The sequence below is a fragment of the Petaurus breviceps genome, unplaced genomic scaffold, assembly GCF_028583685.1.
Source record: "Petaurus breviceps papuanus isolate PSGF00001 unplaced genomic scaffold, PetGlider_PUasm1.0 90778, whole genome shotgun sequence".
In the NCBI taxonomy this organism is placed as follows: domain Eukaryota; kingdom Metazoa; phylum Chordata; class Mammalia; order Diprotodontia; family Petauridae; genus Petaurus; species Petaurus breviceps.
In genome coordinates, this window is record NW_027187343.1 from 3,637,599 (window position 1) to 3,653,140 (window position 15,542).

The 15,542-nt window shown below is 40.9% G+C and overlaps 1 protein-coding gene across 6 annotated transcripts in view; it reads left to right on the forward strand.

Moving 5' to 3' along the window:
• Positions 1-15,542, forward strand: part of SMYD3 (SET and MYND domain containing 3) — a 1,085,127-nt gene that overhangs the window by 1,051,071 nt on the left and 18,514 nt on the right. For all 6 annotated transcript variants that reach the window (XM_069069136.1, XM_069069138.1, XM_069069140.1 and 3 more), the window contains one exon: positions 6,988-7,096. In XM_069069136.1, the coding sequence (XP_068925237.1) occupies positions 6,988-7,096 (109 nt within the window). The remainder of the gene's footprint in view (positions 1-6,987; positions 7,097-15,542) is intronic.

Genomic DNA, 15,542 nt, shown 5'->3' on the forward strand with positions numbered 1-15,542 from the left:
ACCCAGTCAACATCTGGGTTTCCACATTCTGGGTTTTTCAAAGCCGGAGGACTCTCAACAATGGCTTCCCAGAACTCAGATCAAATCACAGAACACTTCTCAAAGTGAGTCCCAAAACAAAGCTACACATCAGGGCTTATATAGCCTTCTCCTGGCTCAGAGAATGTAACAACCTTATTGACTCACTGGCCAATCAAGAAATATCTACTGAAAAACAAGCCTCCCTCCCCAGGCTTCAGGTGCATTTTAGCCTAGGGGCAGGGAAGATCTTCCAAATTTGCATTCCCATTACACAGGTCTTGCTATGTTTTTTCTGAAACCACCCCCCCACACACACAAACCTCACCATTTCTTATAGCACAATTGTACTCCATCCATCATAATCATTTGCTACAACTTGTTCAGCCATTCCCTCAATTGATAGGCATCCCCTCAATTTCCAATTCCTTGCCTCAACAAAAAGAGCTGTTATAAATATTTTTGTATAAATAGGTCCTTTTCCTTTGGTCTCTTTGCTACACAGAGCTAGTAGTGGTATTTCTGGGTCAAAGAGTATGCATAGTTTTATAGCCCTTTGGACATAGTTCCAGACTGTTCTCCAGAATGGTTGAAATAGTTCACTATTTCACCAACAATTCACTAATGTATCTATTTTCCCTCATTCCCTCCAGCATTTGTCACTTCTGATAGGTGTGAGGTGGTTTTAATTTGCCTTTCTCTAATCAATAATGATTTAGAGCAGATAACTTTGATTTCTTCTGAAAACTGCCTGTTTATATTCTTTGACCATTTATCAGTTGGGGAATGGCTCTTATTTTTATGAAATTTGACTTAGTTCCCTATATATTTCAGAAATGAGACCTTTATCAGAGACACTTGCTGTAAAAAAAATTTTATATGGATTTAATTATCTATGCTGCCTTTTAGCAAAATGTAGTTTTCCATGTTTCTCTCTGGTTCTATTTTGGTTTTGCTTTGTCTGAAATTATGATCTCTATCCCTGCCTTTTTTTTTCCTTCAGCTGAAGCATAATAGATTCTGCTCCAGCCCTTTATGTGTGTGTCTTTCTGTTTCAAGTGTGTCTCTTATGCACAACATAAAATTGGATTCTGGCTTCTAATCCACTCTGCCATCTGCTTCCATTTTATGGGTTAGCTCATCCCATTCACATTCATAGTTATAATTTCTAAGCATGTATTTCCCTCCATACTATTTTCTTCTGTTTATGCTTTTCTCTCTCTTTTTATCCCGTCAGTCCTTTAATGTCTGTTTTGCTTCTGACCACTGCCCTTAACCTTCCCTCCTTTTATCAGCACTCTTCCCCATCACTTTTTATTTCCTTCCCCACCTATTTCCCAGCTGGGTAAAACAGATTTCTGTATCCAACCAAGTATGTATATGTATTCTTCCCCTTTTGAACCAATCCCAATGAAAATAAGGTTCAAGCATTGCCCACTATCCCTCCATTTACCCTTCCATTATAAAAGCTCTTCTCTTTTCAATAAACATTTAATAAGAGTCTAATATATGCCATACACTGTGCTAAGAACTGGGGATACAAATAAGAAAAAGAGAAAGATAGACTGTCCTTAAGGAACTTTCAATCTAATAGAGGAAAACAGTACACAAAAGGAAGTTGAATGAGGTGGGAGAGCACCCAGGAGTGCCAGGCTAGGGACATAATGCTTATAGAGTCAAAACCAAGCAAAGCAGCTGATGGAAAATGGAGAGTTACCTGGGAAGTTCTGAGCCCTCCCTAAGGGAAAGTTTTGGAAGGAGTTTATCTGAAGGAACATCATGCAAAAGGAGTGATTAGATTTGTATTGCTCAGAACCAGAAACAATGGGTGAAAGCTGCAAAGAGACAGATTTGGCCTTGATATCAGAAAAAAAAAATTGTATTAGAGCTATCCAAAAGTAGAACTAAGTGCCTTAGGAGGTGGTGGGTTCCCTCTAGTGGGAGGTCTTCAAATAAGGGTTGCATGACCATTTTATCAGATATGTTGTAGACAAGGTAATAATAGATAAAGGTCTAACATTTGTAAAACACTTCACAAATATTATTTCATCATCACAACTCTGGGATGTATGTGCTATTACTATCCCCATTTGACAGTTAAAGAAACTGAGGGACACAGAGGTAAAGCAACTTGCTTGGGATCAGAGAGCTGGATTTTAACTTAAGTCTTCCTGACTCCAGGTCCAGTGCTCTATTGACCTCCTTCATGGGTAGGTTGAACTAAAATGGCTACTTAGGTCCTTAAGATTCTGTGATTCTGGCGGAGCCAAGATGGCAGAGTAGAAGCACTACCTTTCTGCGGCTCTGGCTTTCACCTTCCCCAATCCATGTAAAAAGGGTCTCTAAACAAACTTTGGAGCTGTAGAACCCACAAAATGACACAGAGAAGCTAACCTCCCGCTGAGGACAGCCCGGCAGGCCAGCAGGAATGCAGCGCAGTGCTCTGAGAGCCGAGCCCAGCCCCACATGAGGCTTTAGTCCCAGGGTGGGCCTGATCAGCAGCTGGAGGGACTCCAGATCAGCAGCAGCGGTGGCTGTTTCCAGATTTATCAACACATAGATGCGGAGGACAAAGTGAGAAGCCAGTGCAGTCTGGACTTTGGGACCAGTAAGTGGGAGTGCGTGGCTTTTACCCCCGGGACGAGAAGCCGCTGAGACACCGGCACAGCCACCCAGTGCCTTGTGGCAGTTTCAGCTCCTGGCCTGCAGAGTGTAAGGGGACCAAGCACCAGTCTGAGGGGTAATTGATCTTGCTTTAACCTGCTTGGATCTGGATTTCAGTCTAGGGTGGAGGTCCTGGGGTGTGTGTCCAGCTTGCCAGAGTGTGTGGAGACCTCAGAGGGGGCACCCATCTAATACCTCTGGCAGCTGAGAAAACCCTAGCGTTGGGGACGAAAGCTCCCCTGTCTGGTGGCAGAGTCTTACTGTGGCAAAAAGCCTAAAAGTCAAGTAATTGAGTGGCAAAATGAGCAGGCAAAGGAAACAAAGCAGACAGAAGATTCCAACATTATTCCAACGTCCCTATTTTGGGGACAAAAAGGAGCAAAGCATGGAACAGGAGGAAAACAGTGAAGTCAAAACTCCTGCACCAAAAGCTTCAAAGGAAAATATAAGCTGGTTACAGGCCATAGAGGACCTTAAGAAGCAGATAAGAGAGGTGGAGGAAAAATTGGGAAGAGAAATGAGAACAATGCAAGAAAATTATAAAATGAGAGTCAACACCCTGACTGAGGAAAATAATACCTTAAAAAACAGACTGACTCAAATGGCAAAGGAGGCTCAAAAAGGCAATGAGGAGAAGAATGCCTTAAAAAGCCAAATTTTCCAGATGGAAAAAGAATCTCAAAAGCTCAATGAGGAGAATCACCGCTTCAGAATTAGATTGGAGCAAATGGAACCTAATGACTTTATGAGAAATCAAGATGCTGTTAAACAGATCCAAACAAATGAAAGAAGAGAAGGCAATGTGAAATATCTCATGGGAAAAACCACTGACATGGAAAATAGATCCAGGAGAGATAATTTAAAAATTATTGGACTACCTGAAAGCCATGACCAAAGTAAGAAGCTAGAAATCATCCTCCAGGAAGTTCTCAAAGAAAACTGCCCTGATGTTTTAGAACGAGAGGGCAAAATAGAGGTTGAAAGAATCCACTGATCACCTCCTGAAAAAGATCCCAAGAAGAAATCTCCTAGGAATATTATAGCCAGGTTCCAGAATTCCCAGATTAAGGAGAGAATATTACAAGCAGCCAGGAAGAAACAATTTGAATATTGTGGAAACACAATCAGGATAACCCAGGATCTGGCAGCTTCTACACTGAGGGATCGAAGGGCTTAGAATATGATATTCCAGAGGTCAAAGGAGCTTGGATTAAAACCAAGAGTCACCTACCCAGCAAAACTGAGTATCATGTTTCAGGGGAAAATATGGTCATTCAGTGGAATAGAGGACTTTCAAGCATTCTTGCTGAAAAAACCAGAGTTGAAGAGAAAATTTGACATTCAGATACAAGAAGCAAGAGAAGCATGAGAAAGTAAACAGGGAAAAGAAATCATAAGGAACTTATCAAAGTTGAACTATTAACATTCCTACATGGAAAAACAATAATTGTAACTTATGAAACTTTTCTCAGTAGTTGAAGGGATTAGAAATATATATATATATATGAGTGTATATGGGCATATGAATACAAAAAAAAGATTCTGTGATTCTATGAGTTGCATTCAATGTGGACCCTATTTAGGTACTATCTTGTGTTGTGTCCCCAATGAGAGCATGTGGAGAGTTAAGGTTATATTTTATGTATTCTACTTAGTACCTGCAAGGATGCTGAGAACACAGTATATAGTAGAACCATAGAAATGTCGTGAAGCATTCTGAATGCCAATTGGGAATGAGAAAAGTGACTACATTGTTCATGACCTTTGTTTAACCCAGTAATCCTACTACATACTGGACATAGCCCAAGATGATCAAGGACAGAAACTAAGGTCCAACATACACCCAAATATACATAGGAACACTCTTTGTGGTAACAAGGAATTGTAAACAAAATAGTGCCTTCGTTGGTGTATGACAGAAGTAGCTATGGGATAGGAAATTAATGGAATAATTATTGGACAATAAAAGGTGACAAATATGAGGAATTGAGAGAAACACTGGAAGATTTGTATAAAGTAAAATAAGCAGAACCAAAAGAAAAATATACATAATGTCTACAACAATGTAAATGAAAAGGTTACTGAAAGGAGCTTGAATGCTATGAATAGATAATGAAACATGCCTTCCTCTTCACATCCCAGTGACTGGACTCCTGTAGGTTATCATCCATTCCCCTGGGGTAGCTAGGTGGCACAGTGGATAGAACTCCAGCCCCAGAGTCAGGAGGACCTGAGTTCAAATCTGGCTTCAGACACTTGATACTTACTAGCTGTGTGACCCCAGGCAAGTCACTTAACCCCAAATGCCTCACCAAAAAAAAAAAAAAAACAACAATAACAACAGCAAAACCCATTTCCCACATACACCACCTAATACCTATTCCCCTCAACCCTCCAACCCCAAGGTTTCAACCCAGTCCCACCCAGGCCTTCTGCTGTGTCCTCTGTAATACTTGTTCCATAGGCAACAAACTTCCCTTCATCTTAAATCTTTTCCTCTCCTATTCTTTCCATCGAATAGCTCTTGCTGAAACCTGAGTTCCCTCCCATGACACTGCTTCCTTGGCCACCCTTTCTAGTACTGGCAGCACCTTCACTCAAGATCCTCAGCACACTGATTGAGGCAGGGCTATTGGAGTACTCCTTGCTCCCCATTGCCACTTCCAGATTCTCCCCCTTCTTCCATCATTTAGTAATTTCTCTTCCCCTAGGGTTCATGTGATTCATATCTACCACTTAAATCAGAATCCTGGCAGCTGTTGTATATAGATCCCCAGATCACCCTCCTTCCTTCTCTAATAAGTCTGTTGCCTGGTTCAATAATTTTTCTCCTCTCTATCTCCTGTCCTCATACTAGGAGATTTCAACATGCATATTTACTTTCCCTCAAATACCTTAACTGCTCCGTTCCTCAACCTACTCACTTCCCATGTCCTACTCCTCCACCCCACCTTAGTCACACACAAAGATGGTCATACCCTTAATCTTGCCATTACACACAGAAGTATCACCTCAATGTTCAAGAATTCTGGCATCCCCTTATCTGTTAACAATCTATTAACTTTTCACCTCTCCTTCTTTTGTATCCTTAGCACTTAGTACATAGTGCATAGTTAATAAAATGTTTAATCACTGATTGAGAGAAGCTAGGTATTACAAAGACAGAATATTGCTCAAGGCTCCTTGATGGTGCAGTAGATAGAGTGCTGGGCCTGGACACAGGGAGATTCAAATGAGACACCAGACATTTCCTATCTGTGTGGCCCTGGCAAATCATTTAATGTCTGTCTGCCTTAGTTTCCTAAATGGTAAAATGGAGATAATAAAAGCACGTACCTCTCAGGGTATTGAGAGGATCAAATGGGATAATATTTGTAAAGCACTTAAACATGGTGCCTGGCACATAGTAGGTGCATAATAAATGCTTATTCCTTTACCTTCCACCCACCCCACTTCCCTACTGTATGCATTGTCATTGTATATGACGTTTTTTGCCTATATGTTTTCCTTTGACACACAAGAGGATTTAGTAAAGGAGAGGGTATGTTGAAAGGACTGCAAAGTGAACATTTTTAAAAATGATCAATAAAATATATTTTTAAAAGGAATAAATCTGTTTACCTTCAAATATAATCAAATCAATCAATAAGCATCTATTAAATGCCTCGGATACAGTACAAGAGAAACATTCCTTACCCTCAAGGACCTTGACATTATAAGGGATGAGATTACAGGTTTTTAGATGAAGACTATAACTAACTACTTCAGAAGAAATGCTAAGGATCTAAGAGGTCATAGAGATAACCTCTATGCATGTATTGGATCCAGCTCAGTAAGTCTATGGATGAAGCAGGAGCTCAAGCTCTTGGCTTCAGAGAGAAGAGGCAGACTCAGAGCCCCCACTAATCCCTCCCCGCCATACTCCAATCCTTTGATGGGGTTGAGCCTCTCCCTCCATAGCTCCCTGCCTAGACTCAACAGTGCAATCAAAGCCTTCCCAGTCACATGCAGAGCCAGGCACCCCCAGCTTTTGCAGCTCCCAGCAGTGAGAGATTAAGAAGTGATCCCACCTCTGTCACTTCCTTCTCACAAAAGGCATTCTTGAGTTAGAGTAATAATGTGTTAATTCCCTTCTGTGCTTCACTCCCCTCCAGGGCTGAGGCTAATTTTCCCAGCAACTGATTAAAATTCACTGCTAACTTTGTGGTCCCACCCTGATAGCTCTCTGAAGAGGCTATGACTGTGAAGGTGAAAGCTGACAAGATGACATTGTTTGTTGTTCTCCCTCCCGCTTCTGTCTTCCAGGCTGTATTACCCAGGCTTTCATCCCATCAGAGCCGTCCAGGTAATGAAAGTTGGCAAACTACAGCAGCACCAAGGCTTGTATCCTCAAGCCCTGGAGACCTTGAAACAGGTGAGCACCCATTAGTTTCTCTCCTTACTTTCCTGACCCCAGGGATACACCAACCTTGCCATGCTTTCTTCTTCCTGCTTCACTCCCCTTATTTCCCCTATTCAGTACAACAAAAGCTCATAACGATACGATAACCCAGGAAAACAAAATGGGAGAATGAGGCCAGCCCTAGATGGAAACTCTTTATTGAAAGTTGTCATCAGTGCTCCCATCAATAGAACACAGAATAAAAGGATTTTAAAATTAGAAAGAACCTTAGGAAACTACTTAATCCAATTCCTTCCTTTTATAGCTAAAGAAACTAAGACCCAGGGATGGTGACTTAATGAAGTTCATAGAGCTAGGAAATGGCAAAGCTGGGATTTGAACCTAAGTCTCTTGACCCTGAAGTCTTCATGATCCCACTGCCCTAAATCTTCCCTTTCTTCTCTGCCAGTGCCTCCAGTTACTCGCCTTCTATCTTTCTCAGGAGCCTCAGTACCCTCTGCTTTGGCAATTCACCTCTGCCTGAGCACCTGTGATAACGTAGCGAATAGGCACTTATTATCCTGGGTAACATTTATGTAGATAAAGTGTTGCATTGCACTTATATTATTTCATAGCAGGCACTCATAATCCTAGGTAACATTTATGTAGATAAGGTGTTGCATAGCACTTTACTTATATTATTTCGTATGCGTATGTAAATTGATTGATTGAACTCTTTGTGTTAGGGCTACTCATTGTGACTTAGGGTTACATGGAAAGCTTGCCTTCCTATGCTTCTTTGTAGTCTAACCTCTTGACCTCACTTCAGTCTCTTCAAAATGTGCCTGTCTTGTATCCCATTCATAGGATCTAGAAGATGTCTTGGAGGTCATCTAGTATAAATTGCTCTTTTTTACAGGTGAGGAAACTGAGGCCCAAAGAGGGAAATTGGTTCGTTGGAGGTCATAAAGATACTAAGACCCTGAGCTAGGCTCTGACTCTAAATACAGTCAGAATTCTTTCTTCTGAGCAGTTAGGTGGTGCAGTGGGTAGAGTGCCAGGCCTGGAGACAGGAAGACTCATCTTCCTGCGTTCAAATCTGGCTGTGTGACCCTGGACAAGTCACTTAACTGTTTGCCTCAGTTTCCTTATCTATTAAATGAGCTGGAGAAGGAAATGGCAAAACCACTCTAGTATCTCTGCCAAGAAAATTCCAAATGGGGTTATGAAGAGGCATGACTGAAAAAACCTCTGAAGAACAAAAGTATGAAATAGGACTGGTTGAAGCCAGATGGTAGAAGACCTTAAATGTCAACTGGAAAAGTTCATATTTTAGTCTCCAGGTATTTGGGAAGTTATTAAAGGGTTTTAAGGAAGAGAGTCATGTGGTCACACCTCTACATTAAGATGACAATTTTGACCATCATGTCAAAATATTGGATGCAAAATTTAATTGGAAATGGATACAGGAATCAGGGAGATCAGGAAACATTTGCAATAATCTAAGTAAAAGGTGATAAGGGTCTTGTGAGTGAAAAGAAGGGAAGGAGACAGATATAAGAGATATTGTAGAGGCAGAATTTCTGACATTTGGCAAATGATTAAATATGAGTAATGAGGCAGAGGAAATAATGAAAGACTCTAGCCTCGCCGACTTTCCTAGGGAGGAAGATAGTGTCCTCAACAGAAATAGGGAACTTGGGGGGAAGAATGGATATAGAGGAGAAGATGAATAATTTATGATATCAGGAGGTAGGAAATTCCATCAGTGTTAACAGATCTGTCCTTAAACTTCTCAGCTCAACACTGGTACATAGAGTTGTTGATTTAGGTCTGGATGGGACCTTAGAGGGCATAAGACCACAAGACCATAGGTCTAGAGCTAGGAGGCACCTCAGAGGCCATCAAATTCAACCCTCTCATTTTACAGATAAGGAAACAGATGCAGAAAAGTAACTGGCTTGCTCACCATCACCAGGTAGTAAGTTGCAGAGCTGAGATTTGAAGCCTGGTCTTCTGATTCCAAATCCAGGGTTCTTTTCATTACATACCACTCCATTTTTCCAAAACTGAACTCAGCATTTGCCTCCAAATCACCTCTGAACTTTCCTATTTCCATTGATGACCAGTCATCCAAATTCAAAACCTCATTGGCTCTTCCTCCTCTTGTTCCCAAACCCAGTCACTAAACTCTGTCCTTTCTTCCTCTGGAATCTCTCATGCATCAATCCCCTTCTCTCTGTCAATCAATTAACTTGCAATTATAAACACCTATTATATTCCAGGCCCTGTATTAAGCTCTGCAGAGACAAAGAAAGGCAAAAGACAGTTCTTGCCCTCAAAGAGCTTAAAGTCTAATGGATTGTTTCCACTGCTACTACTGTAACTCAAGCCCTTAACCACCTCTTCTCTAGACTATTAAAATGGGCTTCCACTTAGTTTTTCAGTTTTCTTTATTGGCCTCCCTAGTCTATACTGGCAACTAAGACCAAGTTTTAGAGAAAATGATGCTATACAATCTGTACATTGGTAGGGTAAGTTGCTCATGGAAAGCTCCCCACACTGCTGAAAACAAAAGTTTGGTTTAGAAAACAAACCATTAATAATAAACCACATAACAGAATGTAGTTATGAAGCATTTAAGATTTTCAGAGAATTTTCTATACATTTTCTTCCCACTACAGCCCTGTGAGGCAAGTATAAATATTTATTATCCCCATTTTACAGATAAGAAAACTGAGACTAGAAAACCCCTTAATGGCTTCCTAGCTTCTTTCCAAATAAAGTCCAAATTCCTTAGCCCTTTTTTTTTTTTTGCTTTTTGCAGGGCAATTGGCGTTAAGTGACTTGCCCAAAGTCACACAGCTAGTAAGTGTGTTAAGGGTCTGAGGCCAGATTTGAACTCAGGTCCTTCTGACTCCAGGGCTGGTGCTCTATTCACTGCACCACCTAGCTGCCCCCCTTAGCCCTTTCTAATCTGATCTCACCCTACATTTCTCAACCTTATCTCCCCCTACTCACCTTCATATACCCTATATTCAGGTAAACAGGACTATTTGCCATTCCCTGAACATGTTTAGTGTTTTCTCTCCTTCATGATGCCATCATTCACCGTGTTCTGTGCTCTTAGAATGTTCTCCATTTGGTCATTTCCTACTCGCCTGATGCTGTCCCAGATCCCCTCAAACAGAACTCCTTTCCCCTTTCTCTTCACTCCCATAGAGCTTTGTACCTTTTACAATTGTGCTTTCATGCTGGAAATTGTGGCGCATGCCTATAATGTAATCCCCACTACCAGGTTTAAGAGTTCTAAACCAATCGGGTACCTGTACTAAGTCTGGTATCAATATGGTAAGCCCCCAAGAATGGAGGGAACACTAGGATTCCCAAAGAGAAGCAAATGTACCTAGGTTGGAAAGAAAGCAGGTCAAAGCACCTGTGACAATAAGTAGAGGGATCAATCTTGAAAACAGCTGCTTCACTTCCAGTCTGGGTGAGACAGGAAGACACAATCTTGAATAACAACAACAAAACCTTTCACGTCTTATCTTTTTGATAATGATTTTTGTAAATATCTTGCATTTCTGACCAGTGTATCCATGTTACCAAGAACCACCTTTATTCTTTTCTTTTTCCAGCAGCTCCTAGCACTGTACCTTGCACAAAGTAGGCACTTTGTTGAATGAATGCATGTATGCATGAATGAATTAGTAACCTTATGGATTAGTACTGTTTATTTGACTATTTTTTAAAATTTATTTGCCAGTTAAATTTCCTATTAGCTGTTTGGGGGACCCTAAGGTTGAAAAAAGAAAAATCTCATAAACCATACTCTTTGTCCTTTGAAACTGATGTTCTCCTCCATAGCCTGTAAAGCTTTTAGCATTCTTCCTTGTCTTCAAAATCCATGAAATAATGGAACAAAATAATTTAAGGCAATACAAAGAGTTTCAAAAGCTAGGTTTGGGGCAGAAAACAGAAAAGGGTCCAGGAATAGAATTTGTTACAAATCCAATTAGATCTGAGCCTGCCTCAGGAACTGAATACACAGCCCAGCTCTGATTTGGTTAGACTTCCATTTCCACTCTTCATGGACTGAAATGCTTTTGATAGCTGAGATGAAAAAAATCCTGTTGCTCCTCTCAGTGTCTCCTTTCTGATTTCTTTTGTCTCATCTTTAATCTACTTTTGTTTCTTTCTACTTTTTTCTTGGAAGGATTTTGTTCGCTGCTAATTTGACTTTATGGACCTCAGGGGCAATATTCCTCATCTAATTTCTCTTATAAATGGACCTGCTCATTTTCTATGAGCTGCCAACCAGTTAGAGGATCCCAGATCTTGACCCCAAAGCTCTCTGTCCTTTGGTGAGTGAGATCAAGTGGATCATATGGATACAATGACCTTTTTTTAAAAGTCTCCATCCCCCAAAGAGCTCAAAAGTCAAGTAATTGCCCGGCAATATGAGCAAGCAGAGGAAGGGCAATCAGACCATACAATCCTTTTTTGGGGACAAAAAGGATCAAAGCATGGAACTGGAGGAGGACAATGAAGGCAGAACTCCTGCTTCCAAGAAAAATATGAACTGGTCACAGGCCATGGAATAGCTCAAGAAGGATTGTGAAAATCAAGTAAGAGAAGTGGAGGAAAAACTGGGAAGAGAAATGAGAATGATGCAAGACAATCATGAAAAGTGAGTCAACAGACTGCTAAAGGAGACCCAAAAAAATACTGAAGAAAATAACACCTTTAAAAGCAGACTAAGTCAAATGGCAAAAGAGGACCAAAAAGCCAGTGAGGAGAAGAAGGCCTTAAAAAGCCGAATTGGCCAGATGCAAAAGGAATTTCAGAAATTCACTGAGGGAATCATTCCTTCAAAATTAGATTAGAGCAATTGGAAGCTAATGACTTTTTGAGAAATCAAGATACTCTAAAACAGATCCAAACAAATGAAAAAATAGAAGGCAATGTGTAATATCTCATTGGGAAGACCAGTGACCTGTAAAATAGATCCAGGAGAAATACTCTAAAAATTATTGGACTACCTGAAAGCCATGATCAATAAAAGAGCCTAGACACCATCTTTCAAGAAATGATCAAGCAAAATTGCCCCAATATTCTAGAACCAGAGGGCAAAATAGAAATTGAAAGAGTTCACAGATTGCCTCTTGAAAAGGATCCCCAAAAGGAAACTCCTAGGAATATTATAGCCAAATTCCAGAGTTCTCAGGTCAAGGAGAAAATACTGCAAGCAGTCAGGAAGAAACAATTTGAATACTGCGGAAACACAATCAGGATAACACAATAGCTAGCAGCTTCTACACTAAGGGATTGAAGGGCTTGGAATATGATATTGCAGAGGTCAGAGGAGCTAGGATTAAAACCAAGAATCACCTACCCAGCAAAACTGAGTAAAAATCTCCATCCTCACCCAGGTTATGACTTGAGGGCAACTAATTTATGCACTCTCATCCTTTAGTATTGTTTCCCAAGCATTTTACCTTTCTTTGGCATCATTCTCACTTTTCTTGTTCCTGGTCAGAGTACAGGCCAAACACAGATTCCAATTTTATCAATCTCTGAATTACTACTTCCCCTACAATGATGAATAACTTTTGTTAGGAAATCTAGAAAGAAATCAGACTGGAGCCTTCCCTGCCCTTATCCTGCTTTAGTTTTTACTGCTAATCTCCATTTCCCATCCCTCTTTAATGGGATAAATCTATAGTGGTAAAATCCGAACTTTTTCATCTCCATGATCTTTTGAAGAGGCTAACATCCATTACCCAGTGGTTATTTGAAACTCTCTTGCTTTGATTCCTCTTTTAAGGTCTTGAGATCTTGAAATTTGAGGAGGAAGGGAATATAAAATGTAAGGATTATGTAGACCAGTGGTGTAAAACTCCAAAAAGAAATAGATCTCTGGGGGCCATATACTGACTTAGAAAACCACAAATGAACATTATCTTTGTTGCATTTTATTTGTTTTATTAAACTTTTCTCAATTACATTTTAATCTGGTTCAGGATCACAGAGGAGTTTTGTGGCCCAATAGACAGCAGGAGGTGTTTGATGAAAGCTTTCAATGTAGACCACGGTTTTCACAGAAGGTTACCAAAGAGCCACTTGGAGCTCCTCAGCAGAGAATTTAGGATCATGAGGTCATAGATTTGGGTTTGGAAGAGACTTCTGTTTAGCTGGTTTTTAGTCACATCCCCCTTTCATGACCCTATTTGGGGTTTTCTTGGCAAAGATACTAGAATGGTTTGCCATTTCCTTCTCCAGCTCATTTGACAGATGAGGAAACTGAGGCAAACGGGTTGAAGTGATTTGCCCAAGGTCACATAGCTACCATGTTTCCCCGATAATAAGACACTGTCTTATTAATTTTTTTTGGACAGAAAAACACCAGAGGGCTTATTTTCAGGGGAGGGCTTATTTTAATGAACATTGACAGCAATTTTAATAAACAGGTAAATGTGAACAAAAAAATGTACCTTTATTCAATAAGCAAATCACTGGGGAAGAACAGGATGACACGCTCACTGCTGCAGCTCTGATTGGATGCAGCTCGGAGCGCGGTGTGCGTTTCACGGGGGGGGGGGGGACGGTGCATACAGAGGGTACCGTAATGTAGCGTGTAGCGCAGGGGATCACCTTCACTACAGTAGCAATCTCAATAGGGCTTATTTTAGAGGAATCTTACACAGTAAGGGGAGGGCTTATTTTCGGGATAGGTCTTATTATCAGGGAAACACGGTAGGAAGTGTCTGAGGCCAGATTTGAGTTCAGGAAGATGAATCCTGGTACTCTCACCTTCTAGCTGGTCAGGGAAGGGACTTTAGAGGTCATCTAATTCAGTCCCTAATTCAGACACACACACACACACACAATTTAAAGATGAGCAAACTGAGGTTCAGGGAAGTTGTGACTTGTCTAATGTCATATAAATGTTACATTTCAGAGTCAGTCCTCTCACTTCCAAATCCAGGGCTTTTATTTTTGGACAGGGAAGGTAGGGCAATTGGGTTAAGTGACTTGCCCAAGGTCACACGTCTAGCTTTTTGTGTGTGTGTTAAGTGTCTGAGGCCGGATTTGAGCTCAGGTCCGCCTGAGTCCAGGGCTGGTGCTCTATTCACTGTGCCACCTAGCTACCCCTCCAGGGCTTTTTCTACAAGTTGCCTCCCATCCTGGGTTAAGATCATGGCTTGTTCATTCATTCATTCATTCTTTTAATCAGTATTTCAAGACTAGAGGTTGTTTTATTTTTACCTTTGAGTCTCTAGGGAGTATGCCACACTGCTCAGCTCTTAGGATACAGAGACAAAAATGAAGTCATCTTTGCTGTTTATGGTGGGTATGACCTTGGCCAAGGACATCTTATCTTTGGGCCAGTTTTCTCAACTGCAAAAATGAAGGGGTTGTAATATATGATCTCCAAGAAATCCTATGATGGAAAGATTTCCATGACAACCCTTGGAACTCCTCCTTGATACCACTGGCACTATAACTTCTGTTTGGAAAATCATTCACTGAGGTTATATATTTCAGACACAAAGAATAAGAAAAAGACTTGGAAGATGATTACAGACAGAGCATCTTATAAATACTAGTTAATACTAACTGAAGCAGGCACATAGGTACAAAGGCAAGGCACAGTCTTTCTGATAATAGGACAAAATCCTCCAACCTTCCAAGCTCCAGTGCTGTCGCCCCCATTCCTGACAGCAGCCATACAGGAACCAAGTGTGATCTCATGGGCTGGGGCAGGGAGGGATCATTAGAGCAGGAATCCAAAGATGAGCCTTCTAATCCCAGCTGTGCTATTAACAGTCACTGTGGTCCTTTAGCGAGTGGCTTTGTGTCTCTGGGTTCCAGTTCCGTTGTCTTACCTGGTGATGGCTAAAAGCCCTTCTAGCTCTCATAGTCTGATTCTGAAGGACACCATAAGTTAGCAAGTATGTATGAAGTACCGCCAGACAGTGCTAGGTGGTGGGGACGCAAAAGTGAAACAACACTTACTAGCTGTGTGACCCTGGGCAAGTCACCTAACTCTGCTTGTCTCAGTTTCCTCATCTGCCAAATGAGGTGAAGGAGGAAATGGCAAACCACTCCACTATCTTTACCAAGAAAACCCCAAAGGAGGTCACAAAGAATCAGACACGACTGAAACAAGTGAACAAAAAAGACCAGCTTTCTTCTCGCTGTTGTTATTTCTTCTCTTACTGATATGCATGGAGCTTCCTGAATTTCTTCACTCAGAAAGCATTTATAATTTCAAGCAGGCCAATACTCTTTGACCATCCTCCTGAGTTAGTTCCAGGCCAAAAGAAAAATATAGCTAAGAAAGTTGATAGTTTATCATTGAGGTGTCAAACCCAAATAGAAAAGAATCCCTGCTAGCCCATGTTGACTTAGAAAACCACAAGTTAATGTTATATTGATATTGTTCAGTCATTTCAGCTGTGTCTGACTCTGTGAC